The sequence below is a fragment of the Filicampus tigris genome, chromosome 14 (genome assembly GCF_054856515.1).
Source record: "Filicampus tigris isolate MCC_2025a chromosome 14, RoL_Ftig_1.0, whole genome shotgun sequence".
Taxonomy (NCBI): Eukaryota; Metazoa; Chordata; class Actinopteri; order Syngnathiformes; family Syngnathidae; genus Filicampus; species Filicampus tigris.
The window spans coordinates 15,276,922-15,303,550 of NC_141230.1; the positions used below are offsets into that span (position 1 = coordinate 15,276,922).

At 40.9% G+C, this 26,629-nt stretch overlaps 4 protein-coding genes across 4 annotated transcripts; 1 reads left to right on the forward strand and 3 right to left on the reverse strand.

The window, feature by feature from the left end:
- Positions 1 to 6,958: 6,958 nt before the first annotated feature.
- Positions 6,959 to 13,671, reverse strand: gtf2e1 (general transcription factor IIE, polypeptide 1, alpha). The gene is made up of 6 exons (XM_086051063.1): positions 13,487 to 13,671; positions 12,815 to 13,110; positions 11,579 to 11,736; positions 9,390 to 9,585; positions 9,055 to 9,293; positions 6,959 to 8,195 (listed from the first exon to the last, which is right to left on the reverse strand). The coding sequence occupies exons 2-6, from the start codon at positions 13,102 to 13,104 to the stop codon at positions 7,735 to 7,737; spliced, it is 1,344 nt and encodes a 447-aa protein (XP_085907189.1). The 5' UTR covers positions 13,105 to 13,110; positions 13,487 to 13,671; the 3' UTR covers positions 6,959 to 7,734.
- Positions 13,672 to 13,754: 83 nt separating this feature from the next.
- rabl3 (RAB, member of RAS oncogene family-like 3) lies at positions 13,755 to 16,159 on the forward strand. The gene is made up of 8 exons (XM_086051065.1): positions 13,755 to 13,896; positions 14,276 to 14,367; positions 14,496 to 14,625; positions 14,709 to 14,823; positions 14,965 to 15,115; positions 15,330 to 15,401; positions 15,652 to 15,690; positions 15,843 to 16,159. The coding sequence occupies exons 1-8, from the start codon at positions 13,791 to 13,793 to the stop codon at positions 15,897 to 15,899; spliced, it is 762 nt and encodes a 253-aa protein (XP_085907191.1). The 5' UTR covers positions 13,755 to 13,790; the 3' UTR covers positions 15,900 to 16,159.
- On the reverse strand, positions 15,696 to 19,761 carry LOC147136507 (granzyme B-like). The gene is made up of 5 exons (XM_086051064.1): positions 18,718 to 19,761; positions 18,460 to 18,604; positions 18,029 to 18,167; positions 17,335 to 17,601; positions 15,696 to 17,225 (listed from the first exon to the last, which is right to left on the reverse strand). The coding sequence occupies exons 1-5, from the start codon at positions 18,836 to 18,838 to the stop codon at positions 17,061 to 17,063; spliced, it is 837 nt and encodes a 278-aa protein (XP_085907190.1). The 5' UTR covers positions 18,839 to 19,761; the 3' UTR covers positions 15,696 to 17,060.
- Positions 19,762 to 19,926: 165 nt separating this feature from the next.
- LOC147136508 (UDP-glucuronosyltransferase-like) lies at positions 19,927 to 24,598 on the reverse strand. The gene is made up of 5 exons (XM_086051061.1): positions 23,639 to 24,598; positions 21,804 to 21,935; positions 21,618 to 21,705; positions 20,587 to 20,806; positions 19,927 to 20,348 (listed from the first exon to the last, which is right to left on the reverse strand). The coding sequence occupies exons 1-5, from the start codon at positions 24,497 to 24,499 to the stop codon at positions 20,066 to 20,068; spliced, it is 1,584 nt and encodes a 527-aa protein (XP_085907187.1). The 5' UTR covers positions 24,500 to 24,598; the 3' UTR covers positions 19,927 to 20,065.
- Positions 24,599 to 26,629: the final 2,031 nt, after the last annotated feature.

Genomic DNA, 26,629 nt, shown 5'->3' on the forward strand with positions numbered 1-26,629 from the left:
TGGCTGCAGATACTACTTTGGTCTATTCAATTTTTGATGGGGGGCAGGGCTGACCTTTGGTTTACATTTGGGACCACAAGCTGAGTTTTTAAATGATTGATATCGTAACCTGCGTGAAGCATTTTCCTGTTTTTAGCTTGTGTTTATTGCAAATGAACAGTGTTACAGTCTTGTAGTCAATGAGCTCAGAATATTATTTGCATTTAATAAGGTGGGCTAATCGGGATGAGCATGGCAGATATCATTTCACTATAATTCAAACACCATGCATGTACAAGTCCATCAATCGCTTTTGGCCAGTTAATACCTGCTAGGTGATTTGATACAAAGAGAAACAAAGTGGAGTCACAGAAGTTGTTTTTAATCAATTTCCAATTAGAAATTCCGTCCTGTCGATGGAACCACCAGTAATTGAGTACAGGTGGAGAAAGTGAGGCTGTGACGCTTCGGGGCCTCATCATTTCCATATCAATGAGCCGGCAAACAAACGCTTGATTTTGGGGGGGGGATTTATTACTGACCAGCAGATGAAAACAAGGAATCGTTCTATTCCCCCCCTCCCACCCGCTAATTCTCATTTCAAAGCATGGGTGCCTTGATAGAAGGTGCTCTTTGAATCAATACAGAATGCAAATGGGACGTGACTAACAGGAAGAAAGATCTGATTCGTTTTTCATCAAAGCTGACCCTTTAGCAAGAGATGCAGTACGGAAGTGAGTGCATTTCTCCCAACAAATGCTTAATAACCAATAGGACATCTTATCATGTCCTTATTTCTCAGCCAGGACCAGGTCTTTAATTGTCAACATTACAAGCTGCGGTATTATCCCAGTAGTCGTCATAATATCGATCCAGCGCCTGTTCAATAATTGGTATATTAGAGGAAAAAAACATCAACGAAGTGTTGACTGAATGTGCTTTATGTTCTGCCTTGAGGAAAAAAAACGGTAACCGTGAGTGTTTTATACTGAACCAAACTATAACTGTAAAGTGAATTGAGAGATTTATGTTTGAACTGAATAATTTGTGAAAATGTGAGGACTGACAACAACGCAAATGTACAGCCATTTATCACTACACATTTCATTTTTTTTCCAGATCTTTTGGGGGCGTGGCTACACAGAGTCCAATGACAATCTTGGGCGTCCGGCATGAATTGCCCCTCACCCACAATACAGTAACAACTTTAGCTGCCCACCTGACACATTTAGGTGAACAGCAGAAGCCCCTATATAATTTCTACTACAGCACAGTTAGCTAGCTAGCTATGCCTACACCCAAATGAGAATGTTCCTTGGTTGCAACGACAATATACAGTACAGTTCAATGTTGCTTAACATCCAAGTGAGGATTTTTTGATGCCGCTTTACAGACACTGAGTTCATAGAGCAAAAATCCAAGTGTTGTGTGTATTTTTTTTTAATGCGACGTTATTATTCCACTTAGCTTTTACTTTTAAAAAGAGGACTACTGCAATTGAAGCTAGCAAACAAAGATACTGTTCTTCACATATTTGTTCATTTCACATCTAGAAGTTGCTTGTTTAGCAAAAAAAAAAAAAAAAAGGGTCAAAATGGAACAATAACACTTCTTCACTACTGTAATCATCAGATAATTAGTACAACAACACCATATGGCTGCAGAGCCAAAGGCAACTGCTTCTGTTGCTTTCATTTTCTTGAGTGACGTCACGTTATGGTTTCAGTGAAGCTCATAGCGCTTAGTGACATCTCACTCTTTCGAAAAGGTATTCAAGCGGCTGCAAATTGTATATGACGACAGACACCTCATAGTATATCCTGGCTCAAATGAAATTATTTCAATTTAAATACAACTTTGACTTTTCAGGTTGTGGCAGATTCCGAAGCCCAAAGTAATCAGCGCATACAAGAGACAATGATTGTTGATAAAACATTTCAGATTTGTTTTAGGCGGAAATCTATTGAAGGTGAAGCATTTGGCGTCATACATAATTGCACTTGGGGTCTCATGGACGCGTTGAACATTAGGCTGTCAAGTCAAATGTCTGAGGCCTATTTGTCTCTTAGATTGCATGGAACAAGGAAATTGGTTTCTGGGTGTTGAATCACTGGTGAGAGCATATGTGAAAGGCTGACAGCCCCTGTACAAAATGATGACACCGAATAGTTTCACGGATGAGAATCAAATGGAAGAAATAATAAAATGACTTTGGCATCTCCAAGTGCTCTATTCACATCCACTTTAGGGAAAGTCGCTTCAGAAAGCGAAGTTCAGTTTTGATGGCAACAGAATTTTCTTTCCCTTTTAAATATACCGTTAGTGGAAAATATTTCATACTACACAGGAGGCTGAACAGTCGTCATCTCAACGGTGCACTAACTCTTGGACACCATTGTTATTGTTATCAAGACGTTTCGCCCAACAAAAATATAAATGACATCCAACATTTAGCTAAATGCAGCTGAGCCCAATGACTAAACGTTTGTATTTGAGGGGTAATAATTGTGTCACCGAGTGGAGTGACAAAAGTATCGATTCCTGCCCGACAACACGGATAATGACTGCAGGGAAAGCTTGAGCAGTACAGGTTTTAAAGTGAGCACAGAATGGAAATGAATGACTCACACATTAACGAATAGTCCCTTTTACGGGGGGGGGGGGGGGGGGGGGGGGGGGGGGGGATCGGGGGGGCTGAAAGTTTGATTATGCCAGGAGACTTTTGCTGGGTGGCATAGAAACAAGTGTTGGCATGATGAGTCAGTGACGTCAACACGCAAACTCATGGGACTTCTCCCACAGGGCCTGCTGGTGGGCGGAGGAGGTGGTGTGAAGCCAGCATGGAAGCAGACAATGAAAGGAAATCAACTTAATGAGAGAGACGCTTATTAACAGCAAACACTAGATCAAAGTTATTGAATATTTTCTGCATTTGAGGGCCAGTTACCTGTTTACAAGACCAGAAAAGTATGGTGAGTTTCTGTTATAATGCAAATGTGACACAGTTTGATGTTTCTGCGTGTGCAGTTCGTTTTGCTTCTGACACTACATTGACCATTGGCTGATGAATTATTTACATATAGCTTTAGTCGTCCCCTGATGGTGGTCAAGCTAACAAGTACGTTTTGCGGTTTGTTGTTGTTAGTGAGAGATGTGCTATATCATATCGCCGCTGTCCTGTGAAAAACACATACGTCCAATTTTGGAATAAGGAAAAATTCACATTAATGCAATGTCTGAAACGCCGAAACACCTTTCTTGTAAAAATGGAGAAAAAAAAAATGGACATAAGTGTCTTTCACAGGATAGCAATGATATATAATGTGAGTGACATGGTGACTGAAGTGGACCATTGCAAAAACAAAAAATTATATTTGGTGACTCAAATTTTGTTTTACGTTACTTTTCGCTAAATATTATATCATAACTTTGGTATCAGAGACTCTATATGAAAATGTGAATATTTGAAAATTACTGTAAAAATATATATGCACTGTAAATTGGAACGATATCGTATAAATCTTTGACTGACCAGTTCCATCCGCAACACTGCGGCACTGTTCACTGACGATTCATATTTCGAATCACAGCAAAACCAATGGGCACTAAACCAGTACCAAAACCCCAAATGCAACAGTTAAGACGATTTCGGCGGTGTCACGCGTTGTGTGCCGGACCTAAACTTCAGACACCATCGTTACGTTCATACTCCAAAAATAAGGCTCTAAAAAGCCATGTGTTGCCCTCACAACTCCCAAAATGTTTTCAACGAGTTACTTCTATGACATCTGACTAAATTGTTGTCACAACAGCATGCCGATCAGATTAAGGAGCTACTTCTGTCAAGTATGCAATGTGGTGGGCAAGACGTGGTCGCAAACACACAGTAAAAGCAGCTAGGAATGCATAAACTAAAGATAATAAATTGCATTCAATAAAGCTCAGAAAACGTTTTAGAACGAACGTGATAAGTTCAGAAGACTGAACAACAACAACGTGGTAGACTGAACAGACAGACTAATAAAGCGAAGACACAGCCTGGAGAGTGGGCATATAGTTCGTGGCCGTTTCTAATCTCGAATTCTGAGACTGAAATGACTAGAACGCCTCCTTAGTCTTACACCGCACTAAAGAACAGAATTTAAAGAGAGTGATATGTTTACAATATTGACTATTGCTTTCAACTAAACTTCATACTAGTCAGTAAAAGTGACTAGTGTGGGGAGCAGTACAGCTGGCCCAGACAGCAGTCAGAAGCTAATCACCCATGAAAATAGGTGAGCACTCTTGCCAGTTCCCCATGGGGTGAGAAATGATCAGAGGTCCGAGAAGGTCATGTCACTGGCCTTTCTGTCAATAGTCCACTCAAATCAAGTCTCCGGAGTGAGAGTGCTGGAGAAACAGCGGTTGCACGATGACAGACAAAAGCCTGCGATGGATTGGGAAGGTTGTCATGTCATCAGAGGTAATTGATGAACTGGGATTTTTGTTGAGGGGGGTAATAGATGTATTTATTTACAGTATGTATTTCAAATGTTTTAAATCGCAGCTTTGTCATTATTTTCCAGACCTTTTTGATGAAAGGATGCCTACTAACAATAAGGTATTCATGCCTTTTCAGCAGACAGCTCGTCTGTGATCATTTACCACCGATGCCAATAACAATAGTCGGGAAATCCAATTGTATCCGTGAGTAATGGAGAGCAGATCATAAATTAAAGCTTCCAAATCTGTAATCAGAGTACATTTATGCTCGAGTGCCTACTTCTAATAATTAGGCGTCTGATCCGGGGGCGGAGCCAGAACGTGGCTAATGGGTGGGCCTGGAAAAATCAGAGTGGGCCTGAATATTTCTCTCATTGAGCACAATCCTCCTATCCCGACACATCGTATATTCAAATAAAATGATCAACTGAATATGAAGTTCTGATCTTCCTTAGACAACCACAATTATGCCATTCTTAATATTCAATAAAACATTTTAAAAAACCACAAATTTAAAAACAATTTAATAATTTAACTAAAATTTAAAAGTATATATTTTTTTCATGAATCTCATTGGGTGGGCAGTCTGTCAATCTGGGTGGGCCTCTGCACACCCCGGCCCACCCATGGCTCCGCCCCTGATCTGATCTGGGGGAAATAAATCTGTATAATTTCTCAGGGCGGCATCTAATATCCGGCCTAGAGGAAAATCAGTGGTGCGGTGATTAGAGAGCCAAAATGTCTTGTCTTTTTTTTTTACCTCTAAATGACATGGAAAAGTGGTTCCGTTTTATTTCACTGCACCTGAATATTCAATACTTTATACAGTCTTGGAGGGTGCAATTGTGTCATGATAGAATCGAAAAGCAGTGTGAAAATACACTTTCCAAAAAGGATGATGAATGCAGGTGGATGGATTAAATCTTTAAAGAGCTCTCAGATTGCTAAAAGGGTCAGGAAAGCAACTAGCAAGGCGCGCGGCAGACAGACGAGCCGGGTCGATCATTAAGCGCTTCATCTTCAGGCTTTATTGGATGAAGAGTGACAGCGACACCCCGATCAATCAATCCTCCTCAGGTCAACCCTGCAAAGCATTTATCATTTTCAACCCATTCACTCATACGCGGCCACAAAGCAAACACCTGCCACCCTTGTCCTCTGGATGTCAACGTTAATCCACTATGATTTGTCACAAACATAATCAAGCTAAGACCAAAGAAATATAGACCATCGCACTCCATTATCACCTAACGCAGTCTTTTTCGGTTTTACACCCGCATATTCTGTTCAGCTGCTTTGCAAGCTCCAACACATCTTCCTCTATCGTGTTTGCCTCACCAGATCAATGGCACAGCGTGGGATTAGGTTTTTAATTGCACTGTCCTGAAGGGCGGGGGTTCGCTTTAATGAAGCCGAATCCCGTTTTCTCCCTGACCTTTCAGGCTCTGCCCAACAGGTGTCCATCCTCTGACTTAAAAGAGATATATGGGCTAGGAGGGCTTTCCTCTAGAGGTGCCCGACCTCAGCAAGTCCCTCTGCAGAGTTTGACATTTGAACCTGGATAAAGCAAAGCAGTAGATCAGTCAATCACCTGGATTGAATCTAACTGAGCATAATCATTTTACTTGCTGAAGACAAAACTGAAGGGACCATGGCAGTAGAGGCCAGGCAGAGCATCACCTGGGATAAAATCCAGGAGTCTGTGCATTCTAGACTTTAAGATGAAATTGACTGCAAAGGATTTGCAACCCAGTAGTCAGAAGTGAGAGTTTGATTTTGTATTATTATCTGTCCACTTACTTTTGATCCCTAAAAAAGTGGGTGGCAGATACACACACTAACAGCTATAATTCCTACATTGTTCACCTGATTTGGATGTAAATACTCTCCAATTAAATCGCAATGTGTACAGTTAAAGCAGAAGTCAACCACAAAAATGTCTCTACAACACCAGTCCAAACATGGGATTGTGAATAATATTTTGTTTGAGGAAGATGAGATAAGCAGCAGTAAAAGCCACCCATTTTTGTCCATCTCAGGGGGCGGCCATTTTGTCACTTGCTGTCAACTGAAACTGACATCACAGTTGCTCAGGGCTCTGCTAACGACCAATCATGGCTCAGCTTCAGAAAACAGGTGATACTCCCCTCAGCTGACTCGGGGTTGTTTGATATATTGTTTCATAACAATGAAGATATTTAAGAATATATCTCCCATTCGTGCCGTCTAGCCTAGCAGTGCCCTTTTGACAATATGCCCGGTCTACCAGAGGAAAGGGCAGTAAGAAGCATTTATCCCTTATGCGCTGCTGTTTTAATACGGTGTTCACCGACAGCTTTTTAGTCCGACCATGTTGACATTTACACATGCTGGGACTGGCAAAATGAAAGCGGTCAAAATACAAAGCATATTGAGAAGTATAGACTTGGTTGGCTCAATGTGAGTCTTGTACAACTCAAAATAAATATTTCACAAGGAAAACAGTACAGGTTGGTTGCAAGGGGGAAAATGTATTTCAGACTGAAATGTCACAAACACGTTGCTCTTTCTATTGAGCAATTGCTTGAGCCTTTCAATATGTGTTCACTCTTCACAGTCTCAGCATTTAGCAGTGATGATAGGTGAGACATATCTTTCTTAAAGTAGACGTCAACCCAAACAGATTTTTTTAAAGAATATGTCCTATGCAGGGCCAGTAGTTGAAACAAGACAATATGATTAATATGAAATATGAGTTAAGCAGGAAAATCCTATGAGCTATGATTGGTCATTATCTGAGCCCTGAGGGTGTGTGATGTCAATTTCTGTCGACAGAAGTGACAAAATGGCCGCCCCCTTGATACAGCTAAAAACGGGTGAATTTTGTTGCTTAACTCATATTCCAGAAACACAATATTAATCAGAATGCTGTGTTTCAACGAGTGGGCCTGCATAGAACATATTTTTTGAAAATATGTTTGGGTTGACTTCCGCTTTTAGGTGACTTCTGAAAAAAGACAGCTGGTTCTCAACAGCTGTTTAAATTAACAGCTGAAGAAAAACACATTGGCACAATATGTAGCACATATTTGGGAATGAACACTATACACAGAGTGACCTCTGAGGCAACACCGAAAAAGTACGTGTGTCCGCTTTGTTTGTTCAAAAAACATTGATAGTGAATGGAATTACTTGGGAAGCAGCATCTTGGTAAGTGTTTCCAGGCGCTGAGTATAAAGGGGAAGCAGGGTGAAGATAAATGTTAAAAAAAATGAATTCAAAAAAAAGAATTCAAAAGTACATGTCTTGGAAGAGTTTTTGCCCCATTTCAATGTAAGCTTCCTTCTCCTGTGCAGACATCTGCTCTACCAGCTCTGGCCTCTGGCTCACCTCTCCATACGAGAAGGGCCGGCCTCCCACCATCACTGTCGGCTCATCTCCCACCTCCTCAAAGTCATCATCGTCATCCTCATCCTCCTCTGCAACCCGACGAGGAGCAGCCGCGGCTATGTGAGGGGGAGGAGCAGAGCGCACCTCTTCGTCGGATTCACTGGTGTCGCTCTCCGAGTCGCTGGCATTGGCCGTGGCAGACGCCAGCCCCCTGGCGGCGGCGTTTGCTCCGCCTCCACCGGGTGCCGCCACGGCTCGCTTCTCATGGATGAGCAAGGCCCGCATCACCTCCTCGTTTTCGTCGGACTGGCCAGCTCCAGCATGACTTGCTCCATCCTGGATCGCGGTCGCAATGTCTCCCCCTGTGAAATGAAAATAACTTAAATGATAAGCCATAGCTTTTAATTTCGTATCGTAAACTGCAACTAAAGCAACTCACGGAAATTAACTCATTCAGTACCTGACATTTTCAGACCGTCTTTTACTCTAACGTTTGAAAAATATATAAATAAATTTGTGGGATTGAATGAGTTCCTTGTTAAAGATTGCGAAAAACGAAAATTTTAAAAGAAACTCATATGCATTTCCACAAGTATGGGTATATTAATGAGCAAAGCTCGCTCATTCGGAAAATCAACCAAGCCTATGAATATTTCAAATCAAGCAATTATGCTTCAAAAGAAATCTGGTCAGACCTGATTGCTACATGCCCTTGGCTGTTGAACAACGTCAATAGCTCAGTGAAAGGCACCGACAGAAAGAGATAACTTGCATTGACCACAGACAGGCTGCCATGGCAACCAAAATATTTTTTTTCAGTGATTGTGGAAATGTCAGAGCAGATTCGGTTTATTCTATAGTACATTTAATCATTCGAGATGAGAAATAGAATAATGTATAAAACTGTAGTGCTGTGGACCGGTTCCCGCTGCAAATCCAGGCGTAATTGGCACCACCACCAAAAGGATTATAACTGTCCATAGATGCCACAAGATGGCAGCAAAGCACTACTTTTAATTTATACCGTAAGATCGCCTGTCTAATTGAAACGCATCTCTTCATTTCAACCTAGTTCCCACAAGACAGCACCAAAGCAAAACTTTTACATTTGGCAGGACCTTGGAGAAATGCCGAACAGGTGAAACCACCTCAGAATGTAAACAAAAAAATAACTTAAAAAAAACCACTCTGGTATGACAAGTGTGGAAAAAGCACACTTACGATTCTTCAGCATGTCCGTCTCGCTATAGGCGCCCTGCACCGTGCTCTGGGTCAACCAGACGGGCCTCTCCTTAGATCCTGCGCCCTCACTCGCTTGCTTCTGTGGGTCATCCTGATCCTCCATATTGATAACAACATTCTGAGTGTAAAGGTCGGCGTAGGATGAGCCTTTGTTGGACCAGGCTTCCCTGTGCGGGCCACTTGCAGCGTTTGCAGCAGCCGCCGCATTGCGCTCTCGGCTGGAAAGAAGATCTACATTATTGGCTTTCTGCTGCTACGATTAGTGAAGTCAAATCTCCAGGGTCCACATCATGACTGAGGTGGAGGAAACTGACCTCTGCTTGAGGGCAGGGATCTCTGTGGGCTCGGGCTCCAGCAGATCATGAGACAAGTTCACATCCTCGGTCTCACGCAGCAGAACATAGATGGGCTCGATCTGTTCATTAAATCGTGCTACCAGTGTCCTGGCATCGGGGCACACGGACTCATCCTCTTCTACCTCCGTCTGACAGAATGTGCAACGGAATGTACCTGTGTGAAAGACGGCCATCCAGATAAATAGTGACTGTTGACTAAAAACAACAAGCCCCTAAACTAAAAACACTGCTTTAGTGGTAGAATTTTTTCACAAATAACATTCTGTTGTCAAAAACAATTTCTGATCTGTATCATCCCGCTTTTGACTCCTGTACACTATACAGTACTTACCAATACTTACGTAAAAGTACTTAAAGGGAACAAGACAAAATGCAGGCTGCTGATTGGAACAAACTGTGCCTTTCCTCAAAGTACTTCTTGGTGTAATTAACCACATGCCAAGATGAACTGCTGGATGCCCTCGGTTGTTGTGCTGTGTCGCTGTCCTCTTGTTAAATTCGACACTGTGTTGCACTGCTCTATGAAGCATGAGCTAAATTGCACTCCACTGTGGTGAGTTTAAAAGCACTGCACTCTTGTGTGGAAATGACTACTTTAAAGTCTTAAAAAAAAAAAATAAAAACAGAAATTCCTCACGGCATAATACAAACATATTAGTTTCATTTTATACACCCGGACAAATGACAAGCAGGAAGCTAAACCCATTTGGAATACATTTGAAGAGAATTTCGCTTTCATGACACTGCAGACTGTCCCTCCCAAAAGGTAAGCACCGTAGTTTATTCCACAGTGTATCTCTTTTCCTCAAGGGGGTTGCTATTGACGGCTGCACTGTGCGGCTGTGGGGTTTGGAACCTTGTGTACAGATCCTTTGCTTCCTGTAAGAGGCCATCTGCTTCCCGTGCTGATTTCACTCTCAATAATGGGAACTGCTCCAGCATTAGCACAAGCCCATGGTCTACTTTGTGTGTTGCTGTTTGTGTAAAACACACCCAGGAAAGCTATCCCGACCGCAATCCCTTGCAACTGTTTTACAAGTTTGCTTTACATGAAAGAACGTCTGACTTTCAGTCAGTGAAGAGTAGATTTCAACCACAAATGTGAAACAATAAATGTGTAATTCAAAGATTTGCATTTAGGTAACACATGGAGGCTGATTTCGAAATACCTTTCTATGAAAGTTGTCATGCAATGAATGTGCTAACAATAAAAATGGCTTAAATATAGAGAAGAATAAAGACAATATCATCAATTCAATATTGAAGTTTGTTTTCAGAGACAGAGCTGTAGCAACACGACAGGTGAGTGAGTCACTGCAGTTGATGGCAGAAATTCACTGGGAATTTGAAGCACTTGAACACACTTCCTCTGTTTGTATCAGGAGTAAAATATAGTATGACAAGGATGATCATACTGTATTTTATTTCCTAAAAAAATCAAACAAAGCACCTGAAATTAGCAGTTGCTTCTTTAGGAGGGACTCCACTGCCCCCCCTCCAAAAAAAAAAAAAAAAGAACGCAACACTGGGTTATCGCCACACCAAAAATGTATTACAATTATGTAGTTAGCACATTAATTATGGTCTTGAAAGCAAATTATATTACTTTTTATATTACTATATTACTGCTATTTAAATGATGATTCATTTCTGTTGACATGTTGAGCTGATTGAAACTGCGGTAATTTGCATTCTTAGATTGTATTCAAGTAGCTGGTCAAAGAGTCACAACAGCTGTAAAATAAATAGGATAGTTGGGAATATGCCCAATTTACTAAAGTAAATGCACGTAACTGTAGATAACCAAATTAGGATACAAACGTCACATATTTCGATGACATTTCCTGTATGGTCATTAGCGCTGGAGAAAACTATTTAAATATATTTACACCATAATCAATTGTGGAGTTGAAACATACCAGTAATTTTACATGTGAGCAGCCATGACCTGCAGTCACAATTGTCTTATTTCATTCAACACTATTTAAATTCCCACAACAATAAAAAATAATAATTATGCACCTTGCACCACTCCTACAAAAGGTTTTGTGGAAATTAGTTACATATATGGTATAAAATTTTTTTTTTAAAAGCTGACCAAAAAAAAAACACTTACCTACTTGAGAGGAGAAACAATAATAGTTTACCTGTCATGGGGTCAAACAGCTGATTGGCTTCTAGATCAGTGAAAGTGGAAAAGCAGCAGGGACATCGGAATGAGGCGCGGTTGGTGGAGTCGCGTTCATCCGTCTCTATACGCCGTCTCATGTGATCCAGTTTGTACTTGACCACGTTCACAAGGACCCTGTCGTGTCAGATTGGAGCACAGTTAACATACAGTAAAGGCTTAGTGGCTTTTTGTTGCAGTAGAATCACAACACCACTCCATGTAGTCCAGATTCATGTCAATTGTTGTTCTACAATTCACAGTTAACAGTGGCTTTTGCTACAAAGTAAAGTTTGGAAATTGTGGCTAGTTTCTGAGAAAGTACAGGTACCAGTTGATAAATAATTATTTATCACGCTCGACTGACTTGGGACTGCAGAACAGGGTTGGGTAAAATGCAGATAAACAAATTATGTTTTCCATGAAAAACTGAAAAAGGAAATGAAATAAAAAATAAATACTGAAAAAAAAAAAAAATCTACAAATATGCAATTCCGTGGATGCTGAACTGCGAGTATTCAGGGGTCGACTTAGTTTTAAGTTGTAATATAATATAATGCATCACGAAATGTCGGACATGGGTGGGTTAGTTGCGCTTACACCGGGTCTTATACTGCCCTCTACTGTATTACAACGTGAATAGGCCTAATAATTTTTTGCAGATTTGGAATGACATGCAGGACATACATTGCACCTCAATAATATTAAAACTGAGTGAGTTGATTTTCGTGGGGAAAAAAATTTGAAAATTATTTGGTTTGCTATTCAGCAGTTTTGCGCCATTCTTGAATAGTAATTTTTATGCAAGATAAAAAAAATAACTGGGGGGGCTCACAGTATGTGGTTATTTTGTTGTTTGCTTCAAACCCTTTGGTGTTGCATTAGGGTAGTAGATCTTTTATACACGCAATGAGAACTACACTATGTAAAAAGCAAATTTATTAAGAGCACGTGTTTTGTCCATACTGAAAATGCCATTTTTGTCATAAATCTGCAAGGGAAGAGTGTGGTCCAATGTGGCCCCAGTAGCTTGATGAAAAATCCTGGACCCCTCGTGCGTTTAAGCTGCCCATCCGTGGTGCAGAGCATTAAAGTGGTGCCTTAGATACAAGTAATAAATTGCTGTCTTCTTGGTGGCAGTGTCACCAAACTCATCATGTCAGGTGAAATACAGTCATGGCAAAGAGTCAGCAAGGCGCGATGAACTAGGAATCACCTGTAATTGATGAAATAGTAGTTGTGTCGAGTTGTCTTGCCATCCGGAGCAGTCTCCACCCTCATACGACACTTGACAAACTTGTCAGCTTTCAGCGTGTTGAGTACAGAGCGCAGTTGTTTCCGGTCAAACTTGAGCAGCTCCAGCATGTCCTCCTCACGGACGCATGGGTTGCGAATTAGCACATCCAGGGCCAAGGCGTGCTCCACCCCGTAGAAACCCCTCACCACCATCTTTGCGAGACGCTTCAATGCTGCAGGTACCTCGGTCAAGAGTTCTGGTTCGATCATCTTGTGCTGGGGGGGGGGTTAAAAATGATTAGGGACAGAGATGATCTTTCTATTCTAAATGTATGTATATGCAATGTTTGTTTTTCAAATAAAGATAAGCCTTAGTAATTACTTATCAAAAGGTGTAAACTACTTGGAATCACACAGAAACTGTATTGTCCACTATGAGGAGCCATTACTTTGAACTTCAAATTAATGCAAGAGTTCGAGACGTTTGTTTTTATCCATTTGCAACAAAACCAAACAATACTGCATGTCTATTTAGATAGCCACACTACTTAGGTAGTTTACATCCAGACGATAAGAAAAAATAAACGATGTTAAAAGATGGAAGCTAAGTGGAAAACACTACTGATTTAGTTCTTTCTCAAGTTCAACTCACCTGCTTCTCTGTTGTACTCTGTAGGGACACAAAATCTGTCCTCTGCCGCCTTTCTCACTTCAGAGAAAACATATCTTCCGAATAAAACACGGGAATCATTAAGTTTTAGGTTTATCGCCAGCAAAGTTTGCTAGCATGCTTCCTGGCTGAATTTGAGCAGCTACTCCGGAAAGAAACCGCTAACCCGGAACAATATAATATTCTCAAATTCCAATTGGCTGATGTGAGTATGTTTAGCCAATAAGAAGGTATAATGTTGAGACGACAGTTCGTAAATAACCAATGGTGTCGAACTATATTAAAAATGGACGGGTCTTATGATGTTTTCTTCCGGGACGGCACTGTCAGCTATGATTGTCACATCATGGCTTCTCTTGATAGAGTAAAGGTGCTAGTTTTAGGCGATTCCGGTAAGAACGTCCTTTTTGAATAACATAGTCTCTATGCGATGTTTTTCTACAGCTTTTAATGTCTTACTCCAAACGACACTGTGCTGCAGTAATTTATTGACTCCCATAGCTTTACATGATGTAGCCTGTACTACAAGTATGCTTATAAGGGAAAAGTGAGGCACGAGCCTTAATGTGAATAATTACAACATTACAAACCTTGGAATTGCAGATACGTATTTGATTGTTTTTCCATGCTGTGGTTAAGATGATTGTATTAACTTTAATAATGATACAAACTACAACTGGGCTCCATATTAGTGTTATTAATATTCAAGGAGGATGAGGAGTATTCCATTTAAATAGTCAGTGTTGTACTTTCTGCTCTGCTTGTTTGCAGGTGTGGGAAAATCCTCCTTAGTCCATCTTTTGTGCCAGAATCAGGTTTTAGGAAATCCGTCATGGACTGTTGGATGCTCGGTAGATGTACGGGTAAGAAAAACTTTAATTGAAAATAAAACAAATCATTCTGCTGCCTTTTGAAATTGTCCATTGTGCATTTGATGTACCTTTACTTTGTAAACAATTAATTAAAATGCCCTCTAAATTTTGCAATACAGGTCCAAGACTATAAAGAGGGAACCCCAGAGGAGAAGACGTACTACATTGAACTGTGGGATGTCGGGGGCTCGGTCGGCAGTGCCAGCAGTATCAAAAGCACCAGAGCTGTCTTTTACAATTCAGTCAACGGTAGAGTTGCTTCCATGCCACTACTATATTTGAAGAACACATAGAGCCATGACTTGTTAGTTTCACCTCTCTTATCTTTTCAGGAATTATTTTGGTGCACGACCTGACGAATAAGAAATCCTCTCAGAATCTCTATCGCTGGTCACTGGAAGCTTTAAACAAGGATTCATCTCCAACGGGGGTCATTGTCTCGAATGGGTATGCTTTTTTTTTTTTTTTTATTCACCAGTGATTCCCAACAAATAAATAAGTTGTGAATCACTAGTTTACACAGTTAATTAATTGACGTGCATTTGTTTTAATTATCTGTAACTGATACTAGCTTCTTTTTTCTTACAGTGACTATGACCGTGAGCAGTTTGCAGAGAACCCAGTGCCGTTGCTGCTTATCGGCACCAAGTTTGACCAGATTCCCGAGAACAAACGCAGTGAAGTTCTCACGCGGACGGCCTTCTTGTCAGAAGACTTCAACGCGGAGGAAATCAATCTTGTAATTCAAACTTTCTATTCCTTAAACCACTCTTAGATCTGCAATATCTTGCGACAGACTACCTAGCGACATTTCTAGAGCTATGGTGATCCCTAGTGGTTTGTGCATGCCAAATGATGAGAATTAATGACAGATACATCCCATGTGTTTATAGATAAACTAGATCCACCATGTCAAAGTTGTTGTGTATGAAAAGTGTGCTTTGTTTCTGCAGGACTGCACTAATCTGAGATACTTGGCTGCAGGCACGTCCAATGCGGTGAAGCTGAGCAGATTCTTTGACAAGGTGAGATGAACTGACACATGCAGCATTAGTTGACATGGACTGAAATGTAAATGTATTATTCAATCTTCCCCATCGGTCATCTAAACTAGAGCAATAGTCCTAATATATGTTATTTTGGATAGGTACGATATTTTAATTGGTACGATATTTTAATTGGAACATTTCAGTTGATTTTGATTCTATGCCTCAAGTAACCACCTAAACACTCCATTTTAGATGTGATAAACACATATGCTGTATCTCCAAACAGGTGATTGAAAAAAGATATTTCACACGAGATCCAAGTCAGGTCAGTTGTGCTTTTAAAATCTTTATTTCTTTTTGTAAAATAAACAAAAAAGCCACGCCTTGTCATTCCTCTATCTTGAAAATTTTGCTAAGCTTTGTAGAAATGTACTTATCATGTTTTGAAGTGTAAAAGCATGTTATGTGTCTCTGCAGATGACAGGCTTCACGGATCGAAAGCGCTTCAACTTCAAGAGTTTGCACTATGACTGACAATGCGGTCTGTGGTCTGACTTTTACAAATGTGGATTTTCCGCACACCTCTCTTGCAGTCGCTCACAAACACATTTTCACTTTCATTTATTCTTTGTACAAATACATTTACACCACCATTCATTTTTAATCAAGATTCTGTGTAAATCAGTCAAACATGCACACACTGTCTTGTGATGAAAATAGCTGTCTAATGCTGAAGTCACTGAAAAATGTGTTTTCCTGTAAATATGTGCTCAATAAACCATTTATAAACCAAATTAATAAGACAAAGTTACAAGTACCACTTGGAATGGTTACAGAAGATGTTTGTTTGATAGAAAATGGATGAATGGTCTTCTTGCGTTATTTTGCCAAGTCCACATTTGACCGGTGTATCAATGATTTGGGGGCTCTGTAGTAAATTTAGAGCTTTAGCACAAAACAAAACACACGTTCTCTTCTCAGAGTCATTGATTGTTGATTAATTATCCATTTATTAATGCGGCATAGGCTGTTAAAACATGTTTTTAAAGAATTGGCATTCATTATTTGATGCAGACAATTCTTATAAAGATATTAATTACGGGTTGTGCCAGTAGAATGAACAGTATGTGATTTTCCCGCCAAAGCCATTGGTATCGACCAATCATGGTTCAGCTTCAGAAAATAGGTGAGCCGTGATTGGTCGTTACCTGAGCGTTTAGACTAGTGGGGCTGTATAGAACATATTCTTGTATGTCATTTTCAGTCAACAGAAAGTGACAAAATGGCCGCCCCCTAAAATGGCTAAAAAGGGGTGGATTTTACTGCTTAACTCATATTCCACAAATGCAATATTAATAATAATGCCATGTTTAGACTAGTGAAGGCACATAGAACATATTATTGCAAAGATTTTTGGGGGGTTGACTTCCCCTTTCCCTAAAGGAAGAATAATTGGAAAAGCAGAGATCTATATCAGGCCTCACAGCTGACAAAGCATATTAGCTAAGTACAATCAAGAAATGTCCATTTTTCTTGCTTTCCATTCATCTTTATGCAGCATAGACAATCCCGGGTGTTGTGGATGCTCTTTTGAATGAATTCTACCTGCTGTGCTTCTTTTCTAAGATCTTAGAGCTGTTACGTCGACATGTCATCTAGGAAGCATTTAACAAGTAAACAAATACTGTGGTGGGCTCATGCTGCATCATTCCTCCGCATCATTTTCTTAATCCATGGGAGGAAGGGGCGGACTTCAGTGAAGACATGCGGATACTGGAGAGCACTGCAGTTGTCTGGGTAAACGTAAGCTGTTATTCCTTGAAGCTCGCAGTTGCAGATTATTGGTCCTCCAGAATCCCCCTTGGAAACAGATTAGAAAGATTATCATGGTTTGTTGGTGACTAAACGTGATGTGATGAATGTTCCTGTGTGTTGATTTATGATAGAGGTGGTGTGGTGACTGCATTACCCAACAAACTCCTCCCTTCTCCTCAGGCCTTGTGCATATCATGTGATCCAAGTGAAAGTACTCCTTCCAAAAGCTTTTGCAGACAGAGATGGATTCTATCTTCTCGGTGGTCTCCTTCAATACATCTGAAATGAGCCCCGCCTGCGGTATTCCTTCTACAGTTTGGCCCCAGCCAGCAACAGTACAGATCGTATTGGCCGGGATCTCCCCATACTTGGGAAGTCCGATCACGTCGACAAAATTGTTGAGTTTGGCACGATGTTGCAACTGTAAGAGAGCCGAGTATGATACGTGGTTATAAAAGTGAAAACAATTTGCATTTTGGTTATTTTAGCAAGAAACATGTGCTCAATGCACATCATTTGCTTTGGCGGGCAAATGATGTGGTGGGCTGGATCTGGCTACCCATGACTTAGGTTTAATAAAAATTGTACCTAAATTATTGTTTGAAAAATTAGCACTTCCATAATATGCAGCTGTATTGTACTTAAAAGTCAAATACTTAACTTAAAAAAATGTAATAGTATGCTGGATTGAAAAAAAAAAAAGTCACTGTAACGGGCACTTTGAACATTTAATTCAGTGATTCTTTTGTGTATCACTAGAAGGAGCCCTCATACCACAAATTGAGTAGCACTGCTTTGATGGGAATTAAATGATATTTTACCTTTTAACATGACTTGTTTGTGTTTACCTTAAGTAGCATAATGTCGTAGCTGTACCCTCCATTGTATTTTGGATGAGGATAGAACTCAGCCACTTTGATCCGTTGCTGGCTCGTCTCCCTCTTACTTATGTTGTGTGCCCCAAGTATGACTGTCACAGACTCATTGCTGACAACCAAAGAAACAAACAAACATTTAAAAAAAACAACACTAAAAAGACAATACGGCTTTCTAGAAAGTTGTAGGTTATCTTTTCGTGCTCGCATTGTTTCAGTACATTTTCTGCATGCTCTAGCTTCCTCCCACAAACCAAAATAATACAAGTGAATGTGTTGAGAGACATCAAAGTCAAACTTTATATTTGGACAGGAGAAAAATGGAATGACAGGAATGTGAGCACCAAAATGCCTGGTTGGAGACATTTTAGACCAACAGCTTGATGCCTGATATACAAACTCACGGGCAGTGCGCCGCAGTCAGAACAAAGTCTTCGCGAATCAGCATCCCGCCGCATTTGTGGGCTCCCTGGGAATGCAGTGAGGCCATGTAGCGTTTGGAATGCGGATTTGCAACCTTACCGTCTACTATGCTGCTCCCGGTTGCCGCTGATGTAAAGAAAGGGGAAGAAATGGATACGCAATTTGCATTTTTTTTTTCCTTAGCGTATTTGTACTTCATAAAAATGAACTTCATGACTATGAACCTGATTAAATCTTACCTGCAAACCAGGAGAACAGCTGAAGGACCAATATGGTGCAGTAAACATGCATCATGATTGCTGTACAGGTGGAACACTGACTGATTAAACTCATTTCGAAAGAAAGACCCCCCTTAGCCATTTAACCTTTCCCCCCTCATACAGGAAATTAATGGGTGGTGCTTGCAGAGTGAGATGACACCTATTTTTTTTCATTTCGCGACCGCACAACTAAGATTTAACTCATAACAATGGTCCACAAGTCGTTTTTTTAGCCAAGGAACTATGCCTCATTAAAAACTGTGAAAAGTACATTTTCATGTTCACGTGGTTTAAAATTAAATTTAAAATCTTTAAATGTTTAATGATACTTTAGGTTATATTATTGTACAATTTAAATGATTTTATCTGAATGGTTTAAATAACAGGGCGGGACGGTGGTCGACTGGTTAGCACGTCCGCCTCACAGTTCAGAGGTCGTGGGTTCGATCCCGGCTCCGGCCTCCCTGTGTGGAGTTTGCATGTTCTCCCCGTGCCTGCGTGGGTTTTCTCCGGGTACTCTGGTTTCCTCCCACATTCCAAAAACATGCATGGTAAGTTGATTGGACACTCTAAATTGCCCCTAGGTGTGATTGTGAGTGCGGATGTTTGTCTCTGTGTGCCCTGCGATTGGCTGGCAACCAATTCAGGGTGTCCCCCGCCTACTGCCCAAAGACAGCTGGGATAGGCTCCAGCACGCCCCGCGACCCTTGTGAGGATAAGCGGTACAGATAATGGATGGATGGATGGTTTAAATAACATATTGTACACTCAGATGCTTTCATATTCTAATTTTACGTGACAATTTAATCTAAGGCCGCAGAGTCTTATTTATCAGATATGGGCACTTTTTGGCCGGTCCGTCTTCTGCCCTCCGTCCGCGACCTGGGTACTTTTCCGTCCTTGTCCCTCTGTCCTTATTCATAAAAATGGTCATCCCCCGACCCCGTCCGTCTTCATCCTTTTAAAGCGCTTCCGTCCTTACATTCCGTCGGTCCGCCGCCCCGGGACGGAATGCCCAGCTTTGTTAATAAAGTGCAAAAGAGTGGATTTATTTATTGTCTTGTCTTTGTCTTTCAAGTGTCAATTTCGGTTTAGGAATTGACTCCATCACTGCTTTTTATGATCGATCTCTTCTACAGCTGACAATAGAAAGCGCCGTTCAGTAAAAGAAATATATACAAAAGCAGATTTCGCTTATCCATTTAGTCAAAAACAGTTACCGGTACAGTACATTCTTTAGAGATTCTCTAAATCTTGTCGACACACACACCTGTCCATTCACACACCATTACAATTGTCACAGACTTTACATTAATCTCCAGAGTTTTTACTCTGATTTCCTCTTCACCGTGACCTTTCTGCAACACTTTCGGGTGCAGAACAAGCAGCATTTGAGAGTCACCCACAGTGCAGCTACGAGCACAATGAGCAGGAAGCCAATGACATCCAGGCTGTGGTATTGAAACCAGTTCAAATCGTGTGCTGCTACACGGAGATGCGCGGCTCCTTTGTGTCTCATGACAAACTCGGTCCAGAAAACTGCCAGGTCCAAAGGCCGAACGGGTTGGTCCCGGTGTATCGCAGACAATTTCACCATCTTCTCTTTATAACTGCACAGAGGCAATTTCATATCACCATAAACTGTTGTGAGTTATATATATGTTTACAATTTTGGTCAAACTGCACATTGTACAGCTTCAGCACTGTTTAGCGTTTCTGGTTTTGCACTATGTTGACAGGACAAGAACTGTTGTGAACACATCTCTAAATGTCAGACTGTCTGGTGGACAAACACACACACGCGCGAGAAGTTGTGTTACTCTTAACATCCACATCAGAGTTGCCTACCTTTTATTGTTGATAATATTGTTCAGAGCCACCAGCAGTTTGTCTGTCGTCATGTCGTACATGGTGAGCGTCTCGGCTATGCCTCGTACCACCATGCGCAGAACGTTGTCCGCCTGGTCCCCAAACAGCGGAAACATGAGCATGGGAACGGCGTTGCAGAGGCATTCATAGATACCGTGGCTGCCTCCATGGGTGAGGAACACTTTTGCCTTGGGGTGAGCTGAGAAGCATGTAGGGGTTTGAAAAAAAAAAGGGGGTTTGAGTCAAGTAGCGGAGCAAATCAATCATAATAATCAATGAATATCATGTCAGAGCAACCAATTCGTCTGTATTTTTTTAGTAATTCCATAAAGCCACAAAGCAACCTGAGTGGTAATGATAATACTGGCTGGGATCCATTGATGAGGAAGGTAGGGAAGGGAAAAATTGACTTGAATAAAGGAGCCATAAAAATATGGGAAGGGGAAAAATAAAAAATCTTTATGAAAAAAAGAGGTGTCAAGCTGTTGATTGCCAATCCAAGTGGATGTTTACTGTCAAACTAAACTTAAAACTGTTTATAGCAATACTCAAAGCATATATTATTTATCCTCTGCGAAGAAAGACTAACATTACAGCCTTATTGAGGAGCTGAGGCTGTCTCCATATACAGTACTGTATATCCGTATGTCTCTATTTTACTGCCCCCAGGTGCCCAGGATGCAGACACTACAAAGAGCAGCACGATTCATTTTAGAAACCAAAAAAATGGCAAAAACGGTTTCATTTCTTTACATTCTATTTCATCAAATTACTGCTTTGTTTTGGGTTTTTTTAATATATAAACTACAATATTGGAGAATGGTCACTTTTTACCTCATTTACCTCATATCTCAAGGCACCATAGAATATAAAATGCTCGACAAGAAATAAAAGTATTATCAATAGCTATACGAGCCATAGAAAATTATGTTTACTTTCAATGAATTAAGTTACTTAAGTTAAACTAACTATTAAAGTCTGCATCATTTTGGCCATAAAACCAAACCTACCTAAAAGATCATTCTGAGGTAGCCACTTCATCAGTTTGACATTTTTTGGCACATTCTTAAGTTCAGCTCCGGTGTATCTCCACAAAACCTGAAACACACACACACACACACACACATTCACTGCATGCATATGTGGTGCAGTACGTAGTGTGAACATGTAACTTATTGAGTAACTGGTGCCATTACCCTCTGTGGAATCTGCCGAAAGGCATCAAGGAATTGTTGTGCTTTCTGCTCCGGCATATTGGACACCATGGAGCCCAGGGTAAAGACGATAAAGCCATGCTCCCCTGAGCCTTCCACAAACTCCTCCAATTCCTGTCACGACCAAACAAGGCATTATTGTCAGCACAAATGTGTTTTGTAATCATGCTGCCATATTTCAGTTTCAATGTCAACTGATTAAAAGTAGCCTGCATCACTGTTTCGACACTGCGGATTCTCTTCAGTCTATATCCACTCGGAATCCCTGACCCACTGGCCATAGTCCAGATGTTTACTTTATACACGGGGCAGGTTTTACACACATTGCAAGACAGCCGAAAAAAAAGCTTTTTAACAGCCTTTTTATCTGATAAACATGCAAACAAGATTATAGAAGTAATCCCTTGATCCCTAACAATCCTTAATGTAGGTTTACACGTAGTGAGCTCTAATTTAATTAACTACTCAAACAGTTGTGAAGTGTTGTGGTTGGGCCCAGGCATACTTCAAAGAACTGAGCCACAGCTGAAGTTTTGCCAATCTAGATAAAGGTGCATGTACTTTACTTCACTTTTTTTCCACAAAATTAAGAGTAAATTAAACGAATTTAAAGTGATTATAATTACATATACTAAAAATGGCATTTGTTTCAAATAAATTTGCTTTATATAGTGTAGAGCTTTTGTAAATATGGAAAGATGCAAATTCATTCACAACAACTAAACTATTAACATTTCTCTTCATAACACTGAGGTGAATAAAATATTTCAACAAGCAAAAATGTTTTTTCTCCACTTTTTGCTCCGTGTCAAGGTCCAATTTATGAACTTATCAGCAATTGACTGCTTTAAAAATGGTCTTCTTACGACAGATTGCTACTATTTTGGTTTTGTGAATAGAGAGATGGAATACAAACATTTTCTAGTGGGTTACAGGGCCTCTGACCACCCCAGTTTGCCTTTTAGAAATTGAAAGTTCCTAAGCAAAACCAAAATCTGAAAAGGCCCAAACACAGCTGCTGTTAGATTTGTGATTGGATGAGCGAATCAGGGGATGGCACCGCAGTATAGATGGAACTTCCACCTTCTGCCTTCCATCGTGAAAGTTTGGTTGAGCAGATTTTTGGTGGTCCGGACAACTACTTTGATGTTTTTTTGGCGTGGTTACAACCGACCGCTCATCCGACCACTTGTCCTCTTTTCATCATCTGAGGAGACTCAATGGTACTGTGCTGAAAAAGCATCAATGACATCATCCATTCATCGAAACAAACGCCACAGATACTGATAATCAACTGGATTAATATGTGCAGATTGCTGCAAATGTTTCTCTAGTCAAACTTGGCTGTAACAGGGTTTGGCTCTGGCCAACCAAAGGACGGAAAAAAATGGTGACGTGATTGAGGGCAAGCACTCTGGCCCTGTGAGGACGAATTGGAAATCTGATTGGTTAAAGAACAAGTCCCATTGCTAATATACAGTGGTTTACATAACATCGGCTAGCACGACTGATTCTGAAGGTTCTGGGCAGATTAGATTCACATAGCTGAAATCTGACTGGAAAAAAATAATTGATGACAGATTGTTACAGTGCAATAAAATTTCATGGGACAAGTATTAAAATGTAGGTTGTCAATGTATGTCAGTGCTTTTGATTGTATTTAGGCCAGCAAAAAGAGCTTTGTTGGTGCGAACTGGCCACCACTGAAGGGCTAAGCCTGATCTTGTAAAGAGGAAGCGTGTGCTGTAGCGTACATAATGTCCCTTGAGTGAATCCAGATGTGACACGTCGTTGGCTTTAGTAGTTGGAATACTCACTGTGGGCAGGGGCCGCTGCTTTTCGCAGTTGATACCGCCAATAAAAACCATGTTTGGCATCACAGGTTTGGGCCAGTCCAAGACAAAGTCGGATCTCACAAGCCAAATCGCAGCGTGGCTCAACAGATTCTTGTACGTCATGCTTTCCTCCACATACTCGCTGACCAGTTCATCAAATTTTGCATACATGACACCACACAAATAGAACTCCACCAGAGCCAAGATGTTGTTTTTTACCCTCTGCGGGAAGGTCATAACATCTGTGTTACCGGAGTGGAATTTGGGAACATAAGACAAAGGAACAGGGCACTGGTTAGCCTTCAAATCGAGTTCACAGGGAAGTCCACGCGTGAAGTAAACAGCCGGAATTCCAAGGATACGAGACAGGATGGGGCCGCACGGGAGGAAAGGGTCCGTCAGCACCAGATTGAAGCCTTCAGCCCTTAGCTGAGTCAGCACAGGCTGCTGGTTGAGAAGACCTCTACAGCCTTTTGCCTGGAATGTCGTAAAGTTAACCAAAAGCTCCACGTTGAATAACAAATCAGTGAACGCCGGCGCCTTGACAAAAACGCTGTCCTGGAGCTGCGAAAAAGAACGGTCCAGGTCGGCTTTGTTGTAGGGCACTTTGTAGACCTGAGTCTTGTAGCCCTCCGTGCCGTTCATCAGCAGGCTGCTTTCAGGCACCAGAACCACCAACTCGTGTCCTCGTTGCGCCAACTCCTTGACCAAGATCTTCATGCTCAGCCAGTGACTCCCGTCCACGGGAATAACCAGCACTTTCCCCCCCTCGGCAGGCCCCAGAAAGGAGCAAAAGAGCCCGGCCAGCAGCCCCAGTGCAGAAAACCACACCCTGACAGTCATCGGCTCCTCTCACTCCAAGCTAAAGTGTCCACAAAAAAAAAAAGAGCGCAAGAGCGAGTGGCAACTTTTTCCAGTTGAGGTGTGTGCGTGTGTGAGTGAGCACGCGATCCTGGGAGCTGTTTTATCAGGCATCTATGGAGCATGATGTAATCAAAGCAAAACAGCGGTGTAAGATTACACCAGTTAATCATTTGCTGTCGTGCCATTGTCTATTTTCTTTTTATCCTTTTTTTTTTTTTATGCACACATGTGTCTTGTCACGCTCTTGTATACTCATTTACATTTGCCTGTTATGAAAACTTGCATGTTTACTTTGCAGCTTGCAGGGAGTAAGCAACGCACGCAGTCCGTCAAACATTTAAACAGGCAAATAGTTTCATCTTTCTAATGACATTTTCATATTGTTTAAGCACCAAGTGTGTCTCTCATTAGTCAGCGGTTGGCTGAAGATTTGCAAGTCATGAGCGCTTTGCTTTCAGCTTATACAACCGATTTGTGCAAAGCAGTGCAAAGTTTACTTTGAGCATGCCTTTGCTCCCCCACTCCCAAACAAGTGGACTTGGCGGCCCTTTTTATCGCTTAGGTTTCCCCACTCTCTATTGACATTTCCTTCTTTACAACCACAATGTTTATGAGGGCATTTGTTGACATCGTTTTATCACATTAGCTGATTGCACTTCAAAGGCAACCCGAAAAGTGAAAAATATTCAGACTTTGTTTGTGTGTTTTGAACCCTTATTGGCCTTATGAACTCTGTCTAGCCCCAGTTAAGCCTGTACAGCATTTTATGTGATGTTATAAAATGTATTTATGAATTGTTTTCTATAACCCCCCTTGAGTCCAGGGAGAGAAAAAAATTCCCTCATATGAATGTCTAGTTTTGCTCAAGCACCAAAAAAACAAAAAAAACAAAAAAAAAAATTCTCATAAAAGTCGGCTTTCCAGTGCCCCCCACCTTTTCTGAAATGTCTACACCCCTCATATTCTTGAATGACTTCCATGTGTTATCCTCAAACATTTGTATGTGTCATGTGTTATCCTCAAACATTTGTATGTCATACACAAAGACACACACACACACACACGCACACACAACTGCATAAAAGTAGTGTGCGTGACTACGTGTTCTCCTGTGTCGCTTTTGAACGCCTCCACCCACCACAAACGCACACTCGCACGTACGCTATACCACAAGCATTGTTAAGTGGCGTGAGAAGCCTTCAAAAAAAGAAAAAAAAGAGGAAGCCAACTTAGTGGGGTGGATAACATCAGACAAACAATGTCATTTGTGGAATTCTCAACGTGCCGCGGCTCGCTTTGGTAATTATCAATAAGAAAATAAGGAATTGCATTCACTGTGTCCAATAAAAAGTAACTTGTTTTTTTTCAGTGGATAACGTAGGGCAAGGCGACATGGTTTTTGAATTAAAGATACACCGCAACGGCGCACCCCCTCGACTCCACCCCATCAATAAAAAGTAAATCAAATGATAGTTTTTATTTTCAATAAATTGAGCTCTTAAAAAAACGTTCCCGCAACACACACACACACGCACCCACGCGCACACACACACACACACACACGGACACACACACACACACACACACAAACAAATGTCAAAATAATATTGCTCCCGCTTGGAGAAATTTGTCATTTAAATACGTTTCTTATTAAGAATTAATTAAGAAAAAATGAAACATTTTGCCAATATAACATCTGTAATTAAAATTATAGTCACTTCAAAATTAATATGTAACAACAAAACTGTCCTTAAAAATGTAAACAAAATCCTCCAACATAGTTTGAATTTAAAACAAACAAAATAATTTTTAAAATGTCGCGCAAACTAAGGCTGCCTACAACAACTGGTTTTAAAGGCCCCACACACAAGAAAAGAGATTCCATTTCCAGGCTACATCATTCAGCCCGTGCGAAGTTTATTTCATTCATGCTGCTTGCATTCCACCGTTGTAGATGTACATTTTTTCTTCACACCGCACTCCTTTAGAAACGTAAAAATGGCACCATGCCTACTTACTACCTGCCGCCATTTGAATAAATAAATAAATAAATAAATAAATAAATAGATAAATGTTTGGGGGATTTTTGTTGTTTGGCTCCCCCTGCTG

What these genes read in the sequence shown, in the direction of transcription:
- LOC147136508 (XM_086051061.1), bottom strand. Translation starts at nt 24,499, where the DNA reads ATGACTGTCAGGGTGTGGTTTTCTGCACTGGGGCTGCTGGCCGGGCTC. An exon ending in AGCAGCGGCCCCTGCCCACA is followed by an intron (nt 21,936 to 23,638) that starts GTGAGTATTCCA and finishes TGGTCGTGACAG; the next exon opens with GAATTGGAGGAGTTTGTGGA. An exon ending in TTCGGCAGATTCCACAGAGG is followed by an intron (nt 21,706 to 21,803) that starts GTAATGGCACCA and finishes TGTGTGTTTCAG; the next exon opens with GTTTTGTGGAGATACACCGG.
- rabl3 (XM_086051065.1), top strand. Translation starts at nt 13,791, where the DNA reads ATGGACGGGTCTTATGATGTTTTCTTCCGGGACGGCACTGTCAGCTAT. An exon ending in GCTAGTTTTAGGCGATTCCG is followed by an intron (nt 13,897 to 14,275) that starts GTAAGAACGTCC and finishes GCTTGTTTGCAG; the next exon opens with GTGTGGGAAAATCCTCCTTA. An exon ending in CTTTTACAATTCAGTCAACG is followed by an intron (nt 14,626 to 14,708) that starts GTAGAGTTGCTT and finishes TTATCTTTTCAG; the next exon opens with GAATTATTTTGGTGCACGAC.
- gtf2e1 (XM_086051063.1), bottom strand. Translation starts at nt 13,104, where the DNA reads ATGATCGAACCAGAACTCTTGACCGAGGTACCTGCAGCATTGAAGCGT. An exon ending in GCTGTTTGACCCCATGACAG is followed by an intron (nt 9,586 to 11,578) that starts GTAAACTATTAT and finishes TCTTTCACACAG; the next exon opens with GTACATTCCGTTGCACATTC. An exon ending in GACGGACATGCTGAAGAATC is followed by an intron (nt 8,196 to 9,054) that starts GTAAGTGTGCTT and finishes TTCATTTCACAG; the next exon opens with GGGGAGACATTGCGACCGCG.
- LOC147136507 (XM_086051064.1), bottom strand. Translation starts at nt 18,838, where the DNA reads ATGGCTAAGGGGGGTCTTTCTTTCGAAATGAGTTTAATCAGTCAGTGT. An exon ending in GCTGTTCTCCTGGTTTGCAG is followed by an intron (nt 18,605 to 18,717) that starts GTAAGATTTAAT and finishes TCTTTACATCAG; the next exon opens with CGGCAACCGGGAGCAGCATA. An exon ending in ACGACATTATGCTACTTAAG is followed by an intron (nt 17,602 to 18,028) that starts GTAAACACAAAC and finishes GCTCTCTTACAG; the next exon opens with TTGCAACATCGTGCCAAACT.